The sequence below is a fragment of the Gymnoscopelus braueri genome (genome assembly GCF_963280865.1).
Source record: "Gymnoscopelus braueri genome assembly, chromosome: 12".
Taxonomy (NCBI): Eukaryota; Metazoa; Chordata; class Actinopteri; order Myctophiformes; family Myctophidae; genus Gymnoscopelus; species Gymnoscopelus braueri.
Genome location: NC_137614.1, coordinates 26652846 through 26673525, shown reverse-complemented (window position 1 = coordinate 26673525; position 20680 = coordinate 26652846). Strand labels below are relative to the sequence as shown.

The 20680-nt window shown below is 43.8% G+C and overlaps 1 protein-coding gene across 3 annotated transcripts in view; it reads left to right on the top strand.

Moving 5' to 3' along the window:
- Positions 1-1234: 1234 nt before the first annotated feature.
- The window catches only part of acap3a (ArfGAP with coiled-coil, ankyrin repeat and PH domains 3a), a 63125-nt gene continuing 43679 nt past the window's right edge, over positions 1235-20680 (top strand). For all 3 annotated transcript variants that reach the window (XM_080444397.1, XM_080444398.1, XM_080444396.1), the window contains exon 1: positions 1235-1392. In XM_080444397.1, the coding sequence (XP_080300523.1) occupies positions 1346-1392 (47 nt within the window). In that variant the 5' untranslated portion in view covers positions 1235-1345. The remainder of the gene's footprint in view (positions 1393-20680) is intronic.

The window sequence follows — 20680 nt, the reverse complement described above, 5'->3', positions numbered from 1 at the left end:
TACATTGACTACACGGCATATGATAATTGTATATGAGAATTGTACATTCAATAAATGTTTTATATCATTTCAAGTGAATTGAATTATAATTAAATTAAACTACTCCTCATTTGGCTGGGGATCCTCTGGAACCTAATCAAGGTCCCCTGGGAGTCTCTAGACACAACTTTGAAAATAGCAAGACCCCATTAACACTAAAATCAGGAGAAATGTGATTTTTTTTAAAAACACAGTTTCGGTCTAACAGGGTCGAAACCGTGGAGGCCTACTGTCATTTTAATATTTAATCACAATATGAGTCCCAATGTTCTTCCATTTCATCACCTAAAAAGTTTTCAAACGTATAACAATCATTTGAAAATAGCATATCTATTAATAATTAAGCTCACAATGCATAGAGATCGCCTATTTTCAAATGGCCGAAATGTATACAGAGCTGAAGGAGTTAATGTATGTTTTGTAATAATAATCAAAATCTATTAAAGTAACTGGTAACTAAAGTTGTCAAATAATTGTAGTGGAGTAAAAGTACAATATTTGCCTCTGATCATATGAAGTGGAGTAGAAGTAAAAGTACTGAAAATTTGAAATACCCCAGTTAAGTAAAAGTACCACAAAATTGTACTAAAGTACAGTACTTGAGTAAATGTACTTTGTTACTTTGTACCCTGGTTGTCTCACTGTATTGATTCAAATGAGATGAAATGTGACGTCACCACCAGCCTGCTCATTCTCATGCAGCGGTCTCGCGGTCTGCCCGGGTCTGAAGCAGCGTTGCCATATCCGCTTATTATAAGCGAATTTGGGCTTATTTTTCTGTAACGTTGCTTGTAAATATTGGTTAGTTGCGGGTTTCGGTCATTTTTAGCTTGTTTCTAAAGTGTAGTTGCTTATTTGGGCTTGCTTCCTAAATGTTGTTTAAAATCCAGTGGTTCTCAAACATTTTATGCCAGGGACCCCATACAATATTTTTGTGTTGTTAAAATGTAAAAACATGTATACATATATTCCACATTTTTCACATTTTCTATAAGCTCATAACCTGTTGCATTGCAACGTGTTGTGAGCTTGTAGATCTGCTATTTTCAAATTTAAAGGGCGAAGGGCTTCTTTTGGGCTTGTTATCATAGACCTCGTTGCTTATTTCTTTCACAAAACCTGGCAACGCTGGTCTGAACCAGCTCCAGTCAATCGTAGTAGGAGCGAGTGAGAGAGCACAGTACGTGTGGAGGAGCCGGGTTATAGAGAGAGGAATCAGAGGACCACACTACTACGTCTCTGCATTATTCTACCCAGGACATGAAACCCGTATTCTAAGCGTGAAAACTTTAATATAGTCTCTAAGATGACGGTGGATTTTGAAGAATGTATTAAAGATTCACCCCGGTTTAGGTAAGAACATTTTCGTGTTATTGTTGATGATCTGTAACTCTTGCCGATCTGTTGAACGCCCGGCCTAAACGATCAATGCAAGCTGTAACGAAATGTGATGTATTTTTATATTCTACCAGTGTTGCTTTTCTTCACCATATAAAAATAATCCAGCTCCGTCGTTGCAGACTGACAGCTTTTCCTTTCGGTCATGACGCTACATTGCTTACCTTGAAAGAATATTGATTATTTGATTCGGGCATGCCTATTAGCTTAATTTACTATGGTAATTGGATACATGTTGGGTATATATATGCTATAGCCTACTACTGTAGGACTGACAACATTTCTAAATACTGTACATTTAAATTGGTAGGACTTGTCTTGGCAACATCAGATCATCTTTAAAGGGGTAGTTCACCCCCCAAATAACTTTTTTTTCTATTGATTACTCACCCCATGGAGCCTTGAATTCATGGATATTTATTTGTTTTTGTCGCATTCCTTCCTTTATTATTTGATTATAATAAATTTAGCCCCATTGATTCCGGTAGGAGACACAAATGCATTTGTGTCTCCTACCGGAATCAATGGGGACACATTTATTATAATCAAATTATTGGCTTAGGAATGTGACAAAAACAAAAAAATATCTATGAATTCAAGGCTCCAGATGGTCAGTAACCAATAGAAAAAAAGTTATTTTGGGGGTGAACTACCCCTTTAAATCAGCCATCAGGCAGAATACCAAAACGCTCGCCCCAAAACACAGTCACCCCGGGGCAAATCCGGCGGTATATATAGCTGGTATTCCCGTAACCTCAGTAAACTATGCCTAAATCTAAACTTATTTCTAACCTTATCCTCAGTAAAAAACAAATACAAGAATACAAGAACCGCTGGTCCGCGAAAAGAAATGGGGGCGATCGTGTTTTGGGGCGAGTCTTCCGGTTACCATCAGGCACAGTAACGTTCTGCATGAGGATGAGCGCCCTGACTTATCACATGCATTCTGACAGGCTGTAACTGCAGGGCATCTATGCGAGTCATATTCCCGTATGAGATTAAATGTCATGACATGTAAATAGCCTATGTACTACTACGCCCTCTCTATTATGTGTGTATAGCATAGGCAGTACCAATTAACCAGCGGCTGGATATTTAAACATTTGTGTGAGAGAGAGGAAACTAGGGCCAAAATGTATCTGTTGGCCATCACATTAGAGTAGTAGGCTATTGCAAGCCATTTTGTGTTTTCCACTCCACTATTGCTGCAGAGGTCTGATGGACATGTGCTGTGATGTTCTGATGTGAAGCAGGTATATCTTTTAAAAGAGAGAGTTATGTGTGATCCTGTAGTAGTCACCATGGTCAACGTCTAAATGTCAAAGGAACAGATGTATTTTAATGCTTTATGGCAGGTATTCTCCTTAAGTCTTGAATGGACTTCCGTTTTTAATGAACTGTTCTCATGACACTGACTGAAATACTCACAAAGGAGGCAGTTCAAACAGTGTCACTAACCATTGGATCAGAGGAAGCTGAACGGTTCCATGCACAGCCTCATGCTCTTACTGCTGTGCGCTCACAGCACCAAAGGTTAGATAAATAGCATAGGAATTCCTCTACGCCCACATCTCTCCCCTAGACCTGGCCTGTGCTCTCCCCTCTGCCTGCCTCTGAGGAGCCAAGAACCTTCCAGACTGTGTGTGTGTGTGTGTGTGTGTGTGTGTGTGTGTGTGTGTGTGTGTGTGTGTGTGTGTGTGTGTGTGTGTGTGTGTGTGTGTGTGTGTGTGTGTGTGTGTGTGTGTGTGTGTGTGTGTGTGTGTGTGTGTGTGTGTGTGTGTGTGTGTGTGGATAGAATCTCTGCTCCAAATCAAAGACTTCCACACTTGGTAACAGCACCTTAATGACTGCCATCTGGCCTGGAGAAAGGCAGACCGCAGGAAGTGAAGGGTATTTACACAAACCTTCTCTCTCCATGTTTACAGTATGTGCTAAAGAGCATGGCTATTATTGAGATGAGCTACATGCAAACTCATCACCTAAGCCATCTTTGAGGTACCTTTACCGAAAATGCCCCATTCTTTTCTCTCATATACTTAAATATGCAGGCTAAAGCCATCACTTATTTGGCCAAGGCTGTGAATGTGGAATGAACGTAATGCTTTCACAGTATGTACTGTTTGGCCCACACACTATCTCAACAGCTAAAGAAGATCAAGTGGAGATGTTCTCATGTTCCATATAAAGCTGTTGGGAGCATTCCTCTCGTTCATTGTGAGGAGTTCTGAAGCTCATGCGGCGCTGGCACCGCATGAGCGCAACGGATGGACATGAATGGCAATAGAGACGCGCTGTAAAAGCGTATTTTTCTGCCCACTGAAGCCTGTAACAGGGTTTTCAGAGAACATTGAAATGGCCCCTTTGTGGAGCTCAAAGCAGTGTTAAGTGTTACGCAACAAACCCCGGAGGTGGATAACCAGAAGGAAGCGCATGGCCCAGAAAAGAGGAAAATCGTGCCTTTTTCATAGTTGGGTATTTTGAGAGACACCACTTCCCACATGTGTGAAAACACATGCAGGATATCAGCTCTGCATGATTACCTCTCGCTTGTGGTGGGTTTGACTGCTTGTTATGAGTTCACACACGACTCAACTGTTTGCTTCCCCTAGTCAAGGCATGCTATGAAATACCATAATGATACAAATGTGTCTCCATTGTCGCACCTCTGTTCTTCCTTCTGTTCAAACGTCTGCCATGACACTTTCCAACTTCTGTGCAGAGATGGCAAGCAATATGGTGCATTATCACACAGCAGCCATTTTGCTCTTACGTCATACTTAGGGTGACGGTAACCCTCGAGTGTGACGTAAAAGTAAAATGCTGCCGTGTTTGAATGTGGTCGATGGTGCACATACGTACCACTTCAGAGCCCAAATCCAGTTTTGGCTCTATAATTCAGAGGTTCTCAAAGTGGGGTCTGGGGACCCCCATGGGTCCTTGAGGGGGTTCCAGGGTGTCCACAGCTAAATGATGGATAGTGGGGAACCAAATGGATCCTTACTGGTCTGTAACTCTGAGAGTTATAGGGGTCTGTGGCCTATACCAAACTGGGGGTCCTTGAAATAAAAAAGTTTGAGAGCCACTGCTCTATATGTCTGGCTGCTCAAGAGTTGAGCTGACAGATGTGAAGTTGCAGCCTCTTCTCCACATCTGTTTTGAGACAGTGGACCAGAATGATTACATGGCCGCAGGAACGCATGTGTTTGTGTTTGCTGCAGCACAACACTGGCAACATGTAATGTTTGCACTGCCTTTTCCCCACCGATGCGCTAATTTGAGGTCACTGTCACATACTGTCACAACATAATATTATCGATGGCTTCTCTCACTTAAAAAAACAACAACAAAGACCTAGGAAATCATATGGATCTCAGGATCCACATAGAAACAGTGTGGCTCCATTGTGGATGTGATGTGACCAGCAACGATCACAGACCAATAAGACTTTCATTATACAATTAATTAAAGTTAAATATTTGTGTGTATATACATATACATATACATATACATATACATATACATATACATATACATATACATATACATATACATATACATATACATATACATATACATACTGTACAGGCATACACTATATACTATAGGCACTGATCAGTCCTGCTATTTGCACTCTGGACACACACACACACACACACACACACACACACACACACACACACATACACACACAGAGTCTGCTGTATGCCATTTGGCGGGACGTCTGGCTTCCTCGATGCTCCACGGTTGTGCCGCAAGCATTGCTTCAGCAGAATATGACCATTGTCCAAAAGAGCGCATTTATTCCGCTGTGAGACTGACTCTTTTCATTGAGTCTGAATGGTCAGGGCAGAGAAACCCTGAGGATGCTTGCTCCCCCCATGGAGTCACCCGGGGCTGGGGGGTGGGTGGGGTGCTGTTGTGAGGCTGCCTTCATGCCGATGGGCTTGTCATTGAGTCATGTTAGCCTTCGCAGGCAGAGAACAGCTTAGATAGACAGGGAGAATCCCAGGCCACTGAGGGCAGTGACCTGTGGTGTATTACTGCCTCTGTGTCTCCAGCGTCTGTGGGAGAGCGACTGATCGGATGGATGCGTGACCCAAAGTCAGATGACACGAGAGCATGTCAGATTCCAGGAGGTGCCTGCTGCTGTTAGTGCTGCAGAGGAATGCAGAGCATGTGTTACAGTTTCCTGCTGTTCTGTGAACAATAACGATTGAGCACCCTGGATTAGATTTGACAACAATCAGTAGAATAAAACAATCATGTATCTTTTGAGTACAATGATTGCATATGTAGTGCATCTGCATGTCTGTCTACAAACCTTTGCTTTGTTGTACTGGTCAGAAGCTGCCATTTTCAATTGGGGACAATATGTAATGCTGGCTCTAAGATTGTAGCATGTCATGTCTGATTTCCTCTCAGTCAGGCTGCATCCAGCTGGAGTTTGATTTCAATAAAGAATACACCACACCACACTGGTAACAATTATTGGGTATGTACTCTCAATTTCAAACATAGTCAAAATCACATTTGTATTGAATCAAATTTTACAATAAATTTGACTTTCTTACTTGAACGTATTTTGCTCCTCAAGAAATCAACAATGAGCGAGAAAGAAATGCACAGAAATATTGCCATTTCACGATATTCCTACACCTTTCCCCCTTCCGTTTGTTGAAAGGCATTTATGGTGTGAATACATTTTTGACAGCCTCCTATCTAATACTTGTTTACTGAAACACACACAAAGCCAAGCCAGGACCTCCCACCCACCCATCCATCCACCCACCCATCCACCCACCCACCCACTCACTCATTGACCACCCTGAATTCAGGAAAGGATCCTGTTCCTGACAGTCTTTTCACACAGGGCTGTGTGCCAGTCCCTCCCAGTTTCAGCCCAGGCCCAGTAGCAGTCATGAGGCATTCCAACCGTCAGGTGTGTGTTGTGGTTGTGACAGATAATCCAGCTGAGCATGCATTTTGTCTTGGGTTTATTTCTTATATGGGGGTGGTGCAAGATACCAGTACTTGTCATCCACCTGGTTGAGCTGTGTCTCCAGCTGCGTCAAGCTGGAAGACATTTCTTCTGCATGGCCATGTTGTTTCTGCTCTATTTCATACTGACCCCTTGTTCCATTTAAACTTAAGTCTCTGCTCTGTCAGTTAGTTTCCCTTCTGTTCAGCCAAGGGTGCACCTACCGAGACCCTCACTTAGGCCAGCAAGGGTGGGGGATACGCCATTATTCAAATTGAAAAAACGCTTCTCTGACATATAGCTGGCCATGGTCGCATCCATATCTCTGCTCAGTGTCCATGCTGCTGCGCTGACTGCAAGTGGTACTGAACATACATACTGTATACAGCATTCACACCAGCCACACTACACACACAAACACAAATTGTGTGCCGTGGCAGCACAATGTGAGTTGGTGAGCCCTCTAAAGCATTCTGTTATAAGAGGATACATATTTTTAGCTAAGGTCTGAGACATGGAAAATGGTAGTCACGTTGCTTGTGATCTGGTTTGTGTTCTATTCATATTGTTTATTTTTATTTCCACATAAGACACTTTGCTCTGTCCTGTGATTTAATGACAGAGAGAGCGATGCAGGCTTGCCTGCAGGCACTTTTCTACCATCCTGTTAAGGGTGTCGGCGAACTCCCTTCCCTATACACTGGAGCTGACAAGTCCAGGTAATGAAAGTGACAGGGATTAAGTTCACTGTTTGATAGCAGTGTGTCTTAATCTGGGATTAGCCCACATTCCTCTCCTCAAACCCTTCATGGCAAGGTGTCACACACCTGGACATGTCCAACTGGTGTCAACCAGTGCATGTACACATATACACTATGAGTATTAACTGTAAAAATGGACTCTTAAATTAATTTTGTGTGCAAGTGGTGTGATCATTTCTTAACCACAGAGCTCATCGTGCTGTCAGCCCCTTGCTGAGAAGACAGGACAGGGTACAGTGATACCAGTGCAGGCTGAATGAGAAGCTTTCATCTTCTTTTCAAACGAGAAGAGATGAAGGGCATCTTCCCAGCTGGAGCCTCAGAGCTCAACAGGATCCCTCCGAGGCAATGGAGGCTAGAACAGCCACTGTAACATCATGTCAGATTGTTACTGTGTGTGAAGGATGTCCTGCAGGACTGGAGAATGGAGTTTTTTTTTTGCCACTGCCACCACAACAAAAATATATGACTGGGTAGAGAAAGAGCACAGACCTCTGGAAGCAGGCATGGCTCTTGCTCTTGTGGAATTCTATGCAGTTATTAAGGTGAATCAGAGGATATATTAATATAAAAACAGGCTAATAATACCCTTTTGAAAGTTTAAAGGTAATACTAATATTTATTTGAAAAGCAATATCAGTGGCTTTTTAAGGTGTATTGTACAACATACATTTGTGATTATACTGGAGTTAACTTTAGTAAGCCCTACTTCGACATAGGCTATGACACACATTGTTTGAAAATGTTTGCCGATAATGACCAATGTCCAAAATATGGACGCCAGGTTGAAAGTGGTTAAATTAACACTCAGGATATTATTGTTTTTCTAGGTTAATAAAATGAGCAGAGAGTAAGCCGTGGTGAAATGGCTCTGGGATGCAGCGATGATGTCACCCCCTAAGCCTTTTGTGTTGGAGGGGGAACTCTCTGCATGAGCCCTGGCTGTCTGTCGCTCTCATTTCATGTTGATGAATAGCAAGACGTTTCACACACTGCACACACAAAGAGCCGTGTGGAGCAGGGCGCTGCATTCTGATCAGTGTGTTAATCTACTTCCATTAGGCGTCCTTATAGGTGATAAAGAGACCTGGGATTTGGGCCAGCACTAACAGGGACACTCGCTTAGATCCTGACCGATGGCAGATTTTTCAGTCCGTGGCTGATCCTGATTTTGGAGAGTCGTCCACCGATTAGGCGATTACCAATGTTTTGACTGAAAAATATTTTTTTGATTTGAAATCAATTTGAAAACGTTTGATTTGATTTAAGTTTCTTAAGAACATTTAACTAAAATCAAATAATGACCCATATATCGGCAGGACTGATATGTCGGTTCGGCTTAAGACTCGCTCTCCTGCCACCATTTACGCACAGCCGCCTGCGGCCGAGTGTGTGAACAGTTTATTAAGTGGGGTGAAATCTAATCGTATTGCTGTCATTCTTGCTCAATTCCGGTCGCCTCTCTTTCACCCCAGCCATCCGGTATTGCCACAGGTTGTGCATGCTGTGTTTTAGACATTGAATCAGCACTATGGTAACTACTGAGCCTTAAATGATGGATGATTCAGAGTAGACTGACATTAGTATTCCTATCACAACCTACGGTGAATGGACCTAATGATGACTAATGTGAGGCTGGGTGGGCAGAAAACAAGCTGGACCAGTGAATGTTAAAGAACACAAATAGATTTTAAACTCAGTCAATTTAGACCGTCTGGGCCTTTGGTCTTACACTGCGGCATGGTCGAATAAAATGATATAGTAAAGTTATAATTTTGTATCCCCCAGTAGATTGGATTTGGGTATTCTAGACCAAACATCTGATCTCAATTCAGTATAGTGCTTAGGTATCAGATGTCTCATGCTGTTTAGAGGGGGAAATCCACTTTTCCTCCTGATAATGTACCAGGAGAGCTCTGATTTCAACCAGAGACAAACCCAATCATGGGTTTTGCCACAGAGTTGTAAACGCTTTATACTGTGCGCTTAAACTGTTGGTGTCTATTGGGTATGTTGGCATTATTATGACACAGGCCAGAGACCTTTGGCTCAGTGTAATATTAGACCACACCATGGACCACAGCATAGCCTACAAGAGGCTGGAATCCACAGTGTTGGATTAGTATCATCTGTGCACCTTTGAACCTTTGTGACCCATGCTGAGTTGAGTTAAGCCCAGGATGCAACGTGACTCCATTGAGGATTGCTGGCTGCCGTGTAAAATGGACTATAATTCTGATTTAATATAAATGGTCTGACTAATGTCCCTGACTCCCCGGTGGATTATCCATACCATTTGCCAGAGCTGCAAGACTGTGTGGCAGTTGTCCCATTCTACTCTTCTCTGAACATGTTTTGTTTGTGTCGCTTTCACATCAAATTAAATTGCTTCAAGAGCTTAGATTGTTTTAAATCGTTTTATCCCTGTCGAGTGGGTAACCTACAAATATTGTTCATAGGGGTCAGGCTTTAGGAGGAGATCTAGGAGATCTTAGACCCCTTTGAGATGACGTCTTTCCGTTTTCCATCGACAGTGCTTTATGTTTGAGATAAAACCCTAATTGGAAAATGTCCAATTTCCTGCCCAGGACTCCGTTCAACTCCAGCTCATGCCGTCTCGTTGCTCAGCTGTCAGCTGTGCTTTAAACAAGTGGAGGGGATTTGCCATTATGAAGGATTACCCAGTAGTATGATAAGGCTAACAGCAGCACGTGAGGGACTGTCCTGTCCTGTCAGACAATAATTGCACGTTGGGCACCATAGTCCCGTGGCTACATAGCTGCGACTGTACATTAAAGCCCGATATATAAGAGCAGATCTACAAGCTCAGAACATGTCACGGATGCAACGCGTTGTGAGCTTTTAGATCGGCTATTTTCGGTGCACCACACCTCCGTATGACGTAGCATAATTAAGCATTACTACTAGCCTGAGTTTTATACTTCATCTGTGCAGTTGCTCTGCTATTCCCAGAGAACGCCTACAGACTTATTTGTTGAATATGTGTGTTTGTGCGAATCTTGTGTTTCATTGGATGACAGTGGACTCGGAGTGATTTATATAGACACAAAGCTTTACAGTAATATGTACAGTATTGGGCTTACCAGTTGAATGTGTGTTTCATGGGATGACTGCAGTGATTTACACACACACAGCTTTACAATAATATGCATGGGCTTACCATTTGGGGCTGACAGGAGAGTTACGAGTAACAGATTTTGCTGTGTAATGGAATGTCTCTGAAATGCTTCCTCTGGTGAACACCAGTCTCGTGTGGGAAAGGGGGGGCGTTTCCAGGTGTGTAAACATCACCTTTTGCCCCAGGACCTGCGTGTCCCATTCATATCCATTTATCACCCCACGGTTCAGGAAACTTGGTGACGTTATTGATAGCAGTTTGGGATTTCAAGCCATCCAAGCCATTCTCCGTCGTATTAAATACAGCGTAACAGGACAAATACAAGACTCTCGCATCCCGTCCCTCGGTGTCGGTTGCCTTGGGAGAGTGTGATTGGCATTTTCTTGATCTCCATTTCACATCGGGGGTTTCACAGCTTTCCAGCTATGCTGTTTCCGCAAAAGCATAAGGGAGAGGGAGAGGGAGAGAATTTAAGTTGCCTCCTGAGTTCAGGTCTACAGGCTCCGGTTTTGAAATGCTGAATCACACGATGTGTAACCAAGAAGAGCATCTGTTTTTGATTTCTCCCTTTCTCCATCACTATTCCTCTCACTCTCTTTCTCCCTTCTACTTTTTGCTTTCCTCTGTGAGTGAGTGGGAGGGTTAACTTCCTGGTTCTGGCTTGGCCTCGGCTGGGTATAGAGTAGGGACGGGTCAGGAAATGCGTCAGTTTTGTGAAATATTCAAAAAGGGGGCTCTGAGTGAACGGCAGCGATCCGGTGAGACTGTGATGAGGTTGCTGACTCCCTCTGTGCCTCGACCCACCCTGTCTCCGCTGGGCTGAGTCACTGCGGAATCCTGACTCTGCATCCGGGCGCATCACATGGAACTAGAAGACAAAAGTGTTAACTTTGAGAGCAGATCTGGACTCTTATGGGTTCATTTGGTTCTATTTGTACACTCTCAGAGTTACAGATCTGTAATGGTTATCAATCGATTATTGCTTGAAAACTATTATCAAATTAAACCTTTGTAATCAAATAATCGATGTGTCGTGGACTGTCACCAAAATGCTATGTTTTTGTAAAATGAAAAAAAGATTATGACGATAATCATTACTTGCAGCTGTAACCGACACACTGTTTAATGGCCATAACTCTTCTCTATACTTTTATTTTCTGAATTAGCAGTGTGTTGCCCATTTTGATCACTAATCATCAAACATTTTAATGTTTGGGATGCATTTTCCAGAGGCATGATGGGAAATGGTCATTAGCATACGGTATACTTACTGTAGATAGATGAGCCTGAGTTAACTCATTATGCATTGTTTTCTCTGGGGACTGTGTGGTTCAGTGTACACATTGATGAGCCATGACTGAAACCCTTTTTTTTCCTCTCCCGTTTGTACACTTGTGCTCCATTCTCCCATTAGTCTGAGTCCCAGAGAAGAACAAGATCAAATTCTCAAGAGAACCATTGTTATTGCCATTTTTCACCATCGCTAACTGAGGAGAGACAGCTATCTCACGCCTCATTTCACCGCGTCATTACGGCACATCAAATGTCAAGGTTGATTTTCTGCCTTATTGCCATTGAATCTAACCCCCTCATCCTGTCAGGGGGCTCACAGTAGTAGCATATTACGTTTTCTCAAAGAATAGCCTAGCTGTTGCTAACCTAGATACTTTCCATATCTAAAGATGCTGGTGCGAGACCATAACCAGCAGTCGCAGTGTATAGGTTAGTTAATGCATTATCTGGGTACCCCTCCCTTTCCCTCGTTTTTGTCAGCTTGTTATGCTTTCTCCATCACAATGGCAGGGGTCTGGTTCTGTCTACGGCACGCTGGTTGACACAGATGTTTCATCAACATCCTGGTCCTGATGGCATGGGGTCTCACTGAGGGCAAACACATTGACGTCAGGGGCACAGTGCTGACTTCAGGCCAGAGGAAACACCTGGGGGAAGGATGGGAGGAAGTGACAGGACCTTCAACCTCTCCCGTTGTCTCTTGACTCTCTCTCGGCCTGCTGCGTAAACGTTAGCGTTGCCGAGAAGTCGGGATGATATATGGGTGTGTAGCGTGAGCGGGCAGCAGCTCCGGACGCCTGTGTAAACTATGAGTCTGCTGTTTAGACTGTGTCTCAAACTTGGTGTGAACTGAGCGAGGCAGCTCCGTGTACGTTGATCCCCATCTCTGCTTTTGCAAGCATGCATGTAAAAAGAAAAAGAGAGAGACCTAGAGCTTTGGAGCATTTAAGTGTGCTCAAACCTAAACGCCTGTTAGCAGGATCCATATGGAAGCAGTCTCTGCTCTTTTCAGTGTGGCCCGTTGTTTCTGCGACTTCCATCTCCCTGCGAGTTTTTCAGACAGGAAAGAGCTGAATGCTTCACGCGTCTGGTATGTCTTTCTAGTGTGAGCCAAGCTGCATGTTTAGCCCACAAAAATGCCGGGAGCTCCCAGCTCAGCCCTACCATCACCACCACCGCTGCTGGACATGGTGGCAGTCGACGGCTGTGTTTCTCAAAGTGGGTTCAGACGACCCCCAGTAGTCCTTAAGGGGGGTTCCAGGGGGTCCCTAGCCACATTATTTTAAGATTGCATCTAAATAAATGTTACCACTTTAACTATTATGCTAATCATGCTAATTGTGAGCTTGTAGATCTGCCATTTAAAAACAAATCTTTTAAAATTGAATGGGGGTACCTAGCACTAAATCTTTTCAGATGGCGGTCCACAAATACATATTAATTTGGGGGTCCTTTGACATGAAAACGTTTAAGAACCACTGGTCTATGGGATGCAAGATGTTTTTAGTTTTTTTTTCCTGATAGAATTCCGCTATTTCACAGACATATTTCAAATGACAGGCACTCTCCTCTGCACCCATTCACCCAGGCGGCCTGGTGGGACGCCCAGAGAGAGGCTGCGTTTGGCCTTGTATCTTTGGTCTCATTGTCCGTCTCCTTACAATAGAACATTGTCCGGGCCAATTCTCACAGATCAGGGATTTGCCGGCTTCTGTGCGCGCGCGTGTGTTTTCGTCTCTCTCACTCGATATCATCTTTGACATTTTTTACATGACATTGCAGTCATGTTGGACCACCCTGTGTTAATATAAACCCGCACTGCCAGCCAAGGTGTCTCACATCATTTCTCTGGCTCGTCAGTTTGTTTCTGCCTGTTGTTTTTATTTACATTTTTTATAATTTATTGGGGCTTTTATTGATAGGATAGTAGTCTGACAGGAAATGGGGAGAGAGATGGGGAGTGACATGCAGCAAAATCCGCCGGGATCGGGACTCGAACCCGCGACGCGCTGTCAGGCTACTTTGGAGCCTAGGTGCCTGGACCGCTAGGCCCCTGTCTGTTATTTTTGGGATCACACTCGCCCTAATGGTTCTGTCTCATCCCCCATCTCTCAAAGACGGACGTCTTCTATATCGATAAACACACCACGTATTGAGACTCAAATGATAAGTTGCCCCACGTGGGTGGACTCGATGACGTGCTCGTAACCAGCAGCAGTGTGTCATTCAGACGATAGTTCTCGTTAGTTTGGTGTCATTACTCGGCGGAGAAATGACTCAAGCATTGTTGTACTGAAAGGGTTAAGCCCTGTCACACTTCCCTTACATGACGGCTTTTGTTGTCCTGTTCTGTTTCCTGTCTGAAGTGCCCTTTTCCCAGTGGTCTTCTGTTCTGTGGCCTAATTGCGTGACCTCTCCAACACTGATGGGGTACACAGCTACTGCTAGAGCCTGCACTGCATAATGCATAGTGTATAATGCATAGTGTAACCCATCTGGTTTGTCATATTGTATAGTGTCTATCCCAGCAGCTGGTTTGTCATAATGCATAGTGTGAGTGTCTATATCCAGCAGGTTTGTCATGAAGCCCAAAGGCAGATAATAATATTATACAGTATGAGGCTAGTGCGACTGTGCGAATGTACAATAACTCCAATTTTGTTCAAAACTCTCTCTCTCTCTCTTCCTTCCTTTTCTGTTAATGCTCTATTAACTGTACATTCTGATATTTGGCCTAGCCTATAGTTACAGACAGTTACATCAGACATCTCCTTGTCCCTCCCAGTCCCTCATTTTGCATGTGATTAAATTAACTAAGCAGTGCATGTTGTTTACCTTGCGGTTGGATCAACTAAAAAAGTTTAAGTGATAAACATTAGGATAGGAATGTTGATATATCAGAGTTAAGTTAACTTTACAAAATGACTTCACCCACCACTACTCCAGTTCATAGTCACAAGGTACTTATGGCAGTATTCCCATGCATTGTGTGTTTTGTTCGTTCGTTGCTGCATTCCACTTCAACTGCCAAAGAAAAGTACTGTCGGCAGGAAGGACAGGGGAAAAGAGTAACATGTCAATGTCATGCCGAAACCTTGTATGTCCAAAACCGTTACTTTCCAGGAAATAGAACCAGTGTTCCAATGGACCCATTCATTGTAGTTATCATTTAGTCACAAGAGCTTGTTAATACTTTTCATAGGTTCAATAATTATAAAACGCACAGACACTGCAGTGTTTCCCCTAGGTTTTCTGGTTTGTGGGGGGTGGTGCCTGGGCTGGATACAGATGGGCCGGGGGGGGTGGTATGGACCACCAAGGTTTGAATACATTCTCAAGTATTTTGGGGCCATGTGACCTTGCAGATCAAATCCTTGCGTATCAAATTTGTTCACATCTGGAGTGTTTAGAGAATGTCTTGGGAGTCTCGAGAATGATTGAAATGGATTCCCAAATTAAACTGAATAAAACACAGGCTGGTAATTCAGTGGTCTGAAAGCACATACATAATGTAAATGACAAACAAATATTTTGTTTCTTTATATTTAGTTTCTTTAATTAAAACGTGTGATCTAAATGTGAAAGTGCTTTTAGGTAACTTCTGTTGTGATTTGGACTTGCGGGGGGGGGGGGGGGGAGCATTGTTATGGCATGGGCGAGGAAACACTGGACAGACTTTGGGCATGTCATTGTATGTGAAAATATTCAAACATCTTTCAAAATGTGCTATTTCTGCCTGAGTGCTCTCCTACTTTGGCCAAATGTTCACCTATCATGACACTAGGGTTCATGTGTCTTCAACAATAACTCCAAAATGTTGTGATTAGGTCCAGGTGGGACGCTACAGTTCAGTGATGGCTTGCTGGATGTGATCCCACAGTTCCCACTGACCACCCAGCCTCCACAATGCCCTCCTTCCTGCCCCCATGTCCTCCTCAAGGCTTTAGCCATAGCCAGGGGCTTTAGAATGGACACACGTCCCCAAGCCATGCGGTTACAAATCCCCTGTCCATTACCCGGTAAGCATTGGCCCTGAACCCAGTGTACCACCGCTGTTTAGCCCTCGATCTCTGACGGACAGCCAGGCTGCAAAAAAATAACAGTCATGTCCCTCTGGGACCCACAGAATAATGGCTGCTATCAGGTTATCCAAACAATTTGGAAATGCTCTGAAAGGATGCTTGTAAGAGGCAACAATGGAAGAACAACGGCTTGTGTAATAGAGTTACTGTTTTCTTCCCAGCAAGTACGGTACAAAGACACATTTTTCCTACGTTTTTTTTTATGTCCATCTGCGATACTGAAGTGTATCCAGTCGTATTGACTTCTTGAATGAAAGGCAATATTGTGCAGAAGACATCTGCTCCAAAGCTGCCTCGTCATCAGAGCTTTTGACATTTTAGTGGAAAGGCTGACACAGGAAAGAATAGCTCCATGTCAAGATACGGTAGGAGAGAAAAACATGTGACTTTCTGCCGCATGTGAACCCTGTGGGTTATAATTTTGGGTGCCCGGGACGTGCTTTTATATGATTTTTAAATTGCACACTGACCAGGGACATCAATTATCTTGACATGCGCAAATTAATTCTGTTCTATTAGTCGAAGTATGGATTTGCTCAGGTCATGTCCCCTTAAATCTGCCTCTGTCTGGACAGAGGCTAAAATTAGATGATCCAGATGTTTTGCCCAAAAGCCCTGAGCCAGGATAGTTAACATGGCAACAATGTTATTGCCGTTATTGAGGCATCACAGAAACTTCAGAAGTCACTAAATGACTTCATATAGCATTTTTGACTAGAAACAGGGCTACTTGAATTAGCCACCTCTCTCTCATATACAGTGTATCTGACAGAACTAAATTTGTTCTGTGGTTTTGCCTTTTATACTTCTCATTTACTTTAAGTTTCCAATGTCCTTGTCCTATTTTCCACACTGCAGTTGAACGGGGAGAGCTGTAGTTGAATGGATTGAGTGAAAAAAAGACCGCCAATGAGAGCCGCAGCTGTTGCTGTTGGTCAGAACAAGCGTCTTGTGTCCATCTGACACGCTGTTCCCTTGATTCTGACTGTGAAGAATCAGAGGAGATGCCTACTGGGAGAGACTGTGTCTCTTTTGGCAGGTTAGGCTAGCGCAGAACCCCTTCTCTGCCAGTCTGTGCTGCCTGTGAACCTCCTGTGTGATCCAGGGGCACAGGGTTTAAAAAGTCTTAAAAAGTCTCAAATCCAGTTATCTGAATTCGAGGCCGTAAAATGTCCTGAATACAATTTGGTCAGGTCTTACAATAGATTGGATCATGAAGTTAAACATTACTTTTATGAAGTTCAGTCTCACTTTTAAATGTGTTTTGGGGAATAATTTGTACTGATCACTCAGTAACAAAACTACAAAATGAAACCAACAATGGAACCAATAACCACTAATTTATGTTCTTTCTTACAAAGGTTTTAAAACAAAAACTCGTTGTTGAAACCTGCAGAAACCCTTGGGGCAGCTGCTCTCTCCCTAGAGGTTAGGTCACCGTTTTGCAGGGGTCGCAACAAGGTCAGGACTCTCGGGGGGCCTAAGCCTACTGGTGTGTGATTGTGTGTGTCTGTGTGAATGTGATAATGTCTCTATTTAAATAATGCTTTCCATTTATGTGAGATGGTAGTGCGATGATTGTACTAGATGGCTCTCCCTACTTAACTTGCAGAGCATTCATATTTGAATAACAACATCCGCTGAATGTTTCTGTTTTGTTTTAATGCCACTTTAAGACCGCCCGTTTTTTGTTAAAACATGCCTACATTTATCGCGTGGTTTCTGCGTTTTTTTGCACTACATTAATTCGCCAGGGAACGAGCACTATCAAAAAATTGTGTTAGAATGAAAAGCGGGACCTGACCGTTATTTTATTCCTGGGCCTTTTCCATATTACAAACGCTGGCAGCAGGAGCATACTGTAGCAGGAACATGGTTCTCATGAGCCAGAGGAGTCTTGTTTGGTTTGAATGTCTCTGCTGAAGAATGCGTCTCTGTTTCCCGCTCTACATAGGAGTATTAAGAAGATGGGATTCATGTGGTCAGATTAAACGGGAATGTTATCCTCTGCTTGGGGACTGCCTGCCTGCCTGCCTGGCTGCTTTACTGCTTGGCTGGGCTGAGAGCCTGTGAACCGTTGCTGGTTGTTGGACAGGGCCAGAACTAATGTCTCTCTCTCCAAGGGAGGGAGTGAAAATATGTGCACATGTTGTTCAAGGCCCAAGGAGACACTAACGGTCTCAGAGCCATACTCGAACAGCAGGTTTTGTAACGGCAGAGAAAATGCTTTGCTACATTTGAAGTGTTTCACACACGGCACACATCTGCGTCTGCATTTGTGCGCACGCAGCCTCACATACATACATACACACACACACACTCACGCGCACACACATATGCGTTATGGACACATTCAAAAAGACAGGTGGTCCTGTCCTCAAAACTTTACAATTTCTGTAGGACATTGCAATTATGCGGTCAATATATTAACTGGCCGAGCCACCAAATCGCCACGTGATCTAATATCCAAATGATGAACAACTCATTTTTAGAGTAACACTTTCTGTATTAGGAAGGGTCCTGAAACCTGAACCTTTATCACTTTAACCTGAAAATCAGAGGTCATCTCTCCTACACCAAATGAAGTGAAACCAACAACACTTTTATAGAAAACGCATTTTTCGGCAAGCTTTTGCTTTATTTTCCAGTCTTCTGCAACTTTGTTTTGGGGCTGTTGTTTTGGGACCGATTTCCACAAGAACATATAGTGCCTCTCTCAGGCATGCTGCTCATTCATGATTTATGTGTTGCTGTGGTCCCTATGTGGTGGAGAAGCACCACGGACGTGTACGGGAATGAGTTTGAGGCTGGTGACCCAGACACAGGGGTGTGGCACACATGAGGTGCGGCAGAAAGCAGACAGGCAAAAGTTCAGCCTCAGCGGGCAGCCTGGTCATCCGAGGTAGAATACTCTAGACTAGTCTCAACCCCCTGACAGACTAGATATCTTCTCTCTAAAATAAGGAGTGTTGATTTTGGAGGGTCAGTGTGCAGTCAAGAGGGGAATATGTTATGTGAGCCAAGAACAAGTCCCCAGCTCCTGACACGCAAACTCTTAAACACGCATTCTCTTATCTCCCCTTCTTTTTTCTCTTTTTATTTTTCTCTCTATTTCTTCTCCCTGTCTCTTCTCTCTGGACTGTGTGTGCATGTATATGTGTGTGTGTGTGTGTGTGTGTGTGTGTGTGTGTGCTTATAGCTCTCTGTTTGACTGACACGATCTCAGCTGGTCTCCATATGCAAATTGACTCCAAAATAAACCCAATGCATGCCTTTGCAAGTTCTGTGCAGGGGGAGATACAGCACAAATGGTGTACTTGTTAACGCCACCTTCTCTCTCGCTCCTTAAGTTATTTGCCGGTGTCAGCCAGAAAAGGTGTGCTCAGGCACCTGTCCCATAGGCATCATCAGCGGTAGGCCATACAGTACATGCTGGTAAGACAGACGGGACACTGTTGGCATGCATAGCATGTCAGCTGTGGTGAGTACACATGTCCTCTCCCTTGGAGACGGAGGAGGACACACAGAGTGAACCCTAATTTATACTACGGTGTGACTTGCCAATAATGACTGATTCTTGACAAGTGGCACCACCATGTGCCTAAGTATGAATTAGGCAACAGTAGAGGATAGATAGTGTTTTAGTCTCCAAAAGAAAAGGGTTTTGTCCAGATATCACTGAAATGTTTTTGTAAGCATATAACAGTGCTCAGACAGAGTGCAACAACATTTGTTTTACTTGTAGCACCACTGCCAACCTGTATGTGTTGGGATATTCATTAAATAATTTTAATCTGAAGTTTGGGTATCTTAGAACCTCGTAAATGGCCAGGGCTGTCAGTTGCCACAACCACCCAACCAAGTGGCTTAAACTAGTGGTCTTTGGTTTGTTTGTGTAGAAACGGCAGCGGAAATTTCCTCCGGTCTCAGCCTGTACGGTATCTCACTGCCCTCTTCAGAATTGTATGAGACTTAGCAACATCCTTAGAGAGGACTGACATACAGTACGCCCCTCTATTTAGGCACGTGAGGACGCTGCTGGGCCAGGTAGCAGTTAGGCCTGTCACTGTCACTTAAGTCGCTACTTTACTGAGTGAGTGCCCTTGGGGGAGTGTGGGGAGTCCTGCATGGTGCATCATTGGGCACAAGCCATGGTGAAGTTGTCAGAGGACCAATGATGTCGGTCAAATTTCAGTTTTTGAAAACTTTTTCCTGTTTTTAAAGTGGATACGATTTATTTTGATTTGACTGTTCTATTTAGTTTTCACACTGCATTACTTCAGTTCTTCTTAAGGTAGCTCTCGACCACACCGACATCGGCGGCGGTAAGCGTTGGAAAGCGGCTGTGGCCGAAAATCTGTTGTCAAATGGGCGGTGTGCACGCTGTCGTGGCGGGTCATAAGCTGTAAGGAAGCGTTTGAAAGCCGACCAAACATGCTCGGTAGGCTACCAACAGCTACTGCCCGTCGGTAGCAGCGGGGCGGTGGAGAGGGGGGAGAGAGGGGGGGTGAAGGCTCCGTAGAGAAGTAGACCTCTCGTCTGCTTCTGGTGCAGGAGCAAGCCTAGATAAGCCAGAGACATTGCCCGTTGCACATTTGAACTAGATACCATATTCTCAACTCTCAATTCCTATACCGACCAACTCCAAAGCAAAGCAGTACTATGACTAGCCTAGCGCAAAATAAATCTGTGTTTTTGTTTTGTTCCAAGCTGTCTGAGGACTGCAGCCACTGGTGTGAATAGTTATTTCACCTGATTTCCTCTGACGCATGCGCACAACAAGGTGCCATCGTCCGACCGTTTGCAATAGTTTGTGCGTGCGGTGTGGTGACCATAACTTTTGGACACCTGAAAATCATCTACTTCCTGACTAGAAAATAATCTGGCGTAATCTGGCGCTTCCTACCTGACAGATCCCCCCCCCCCCCAAAAAAAAAAACACATCCCCCATAACACCCCCTACCCCCGCCATATCCTCCCATCTTCCCCT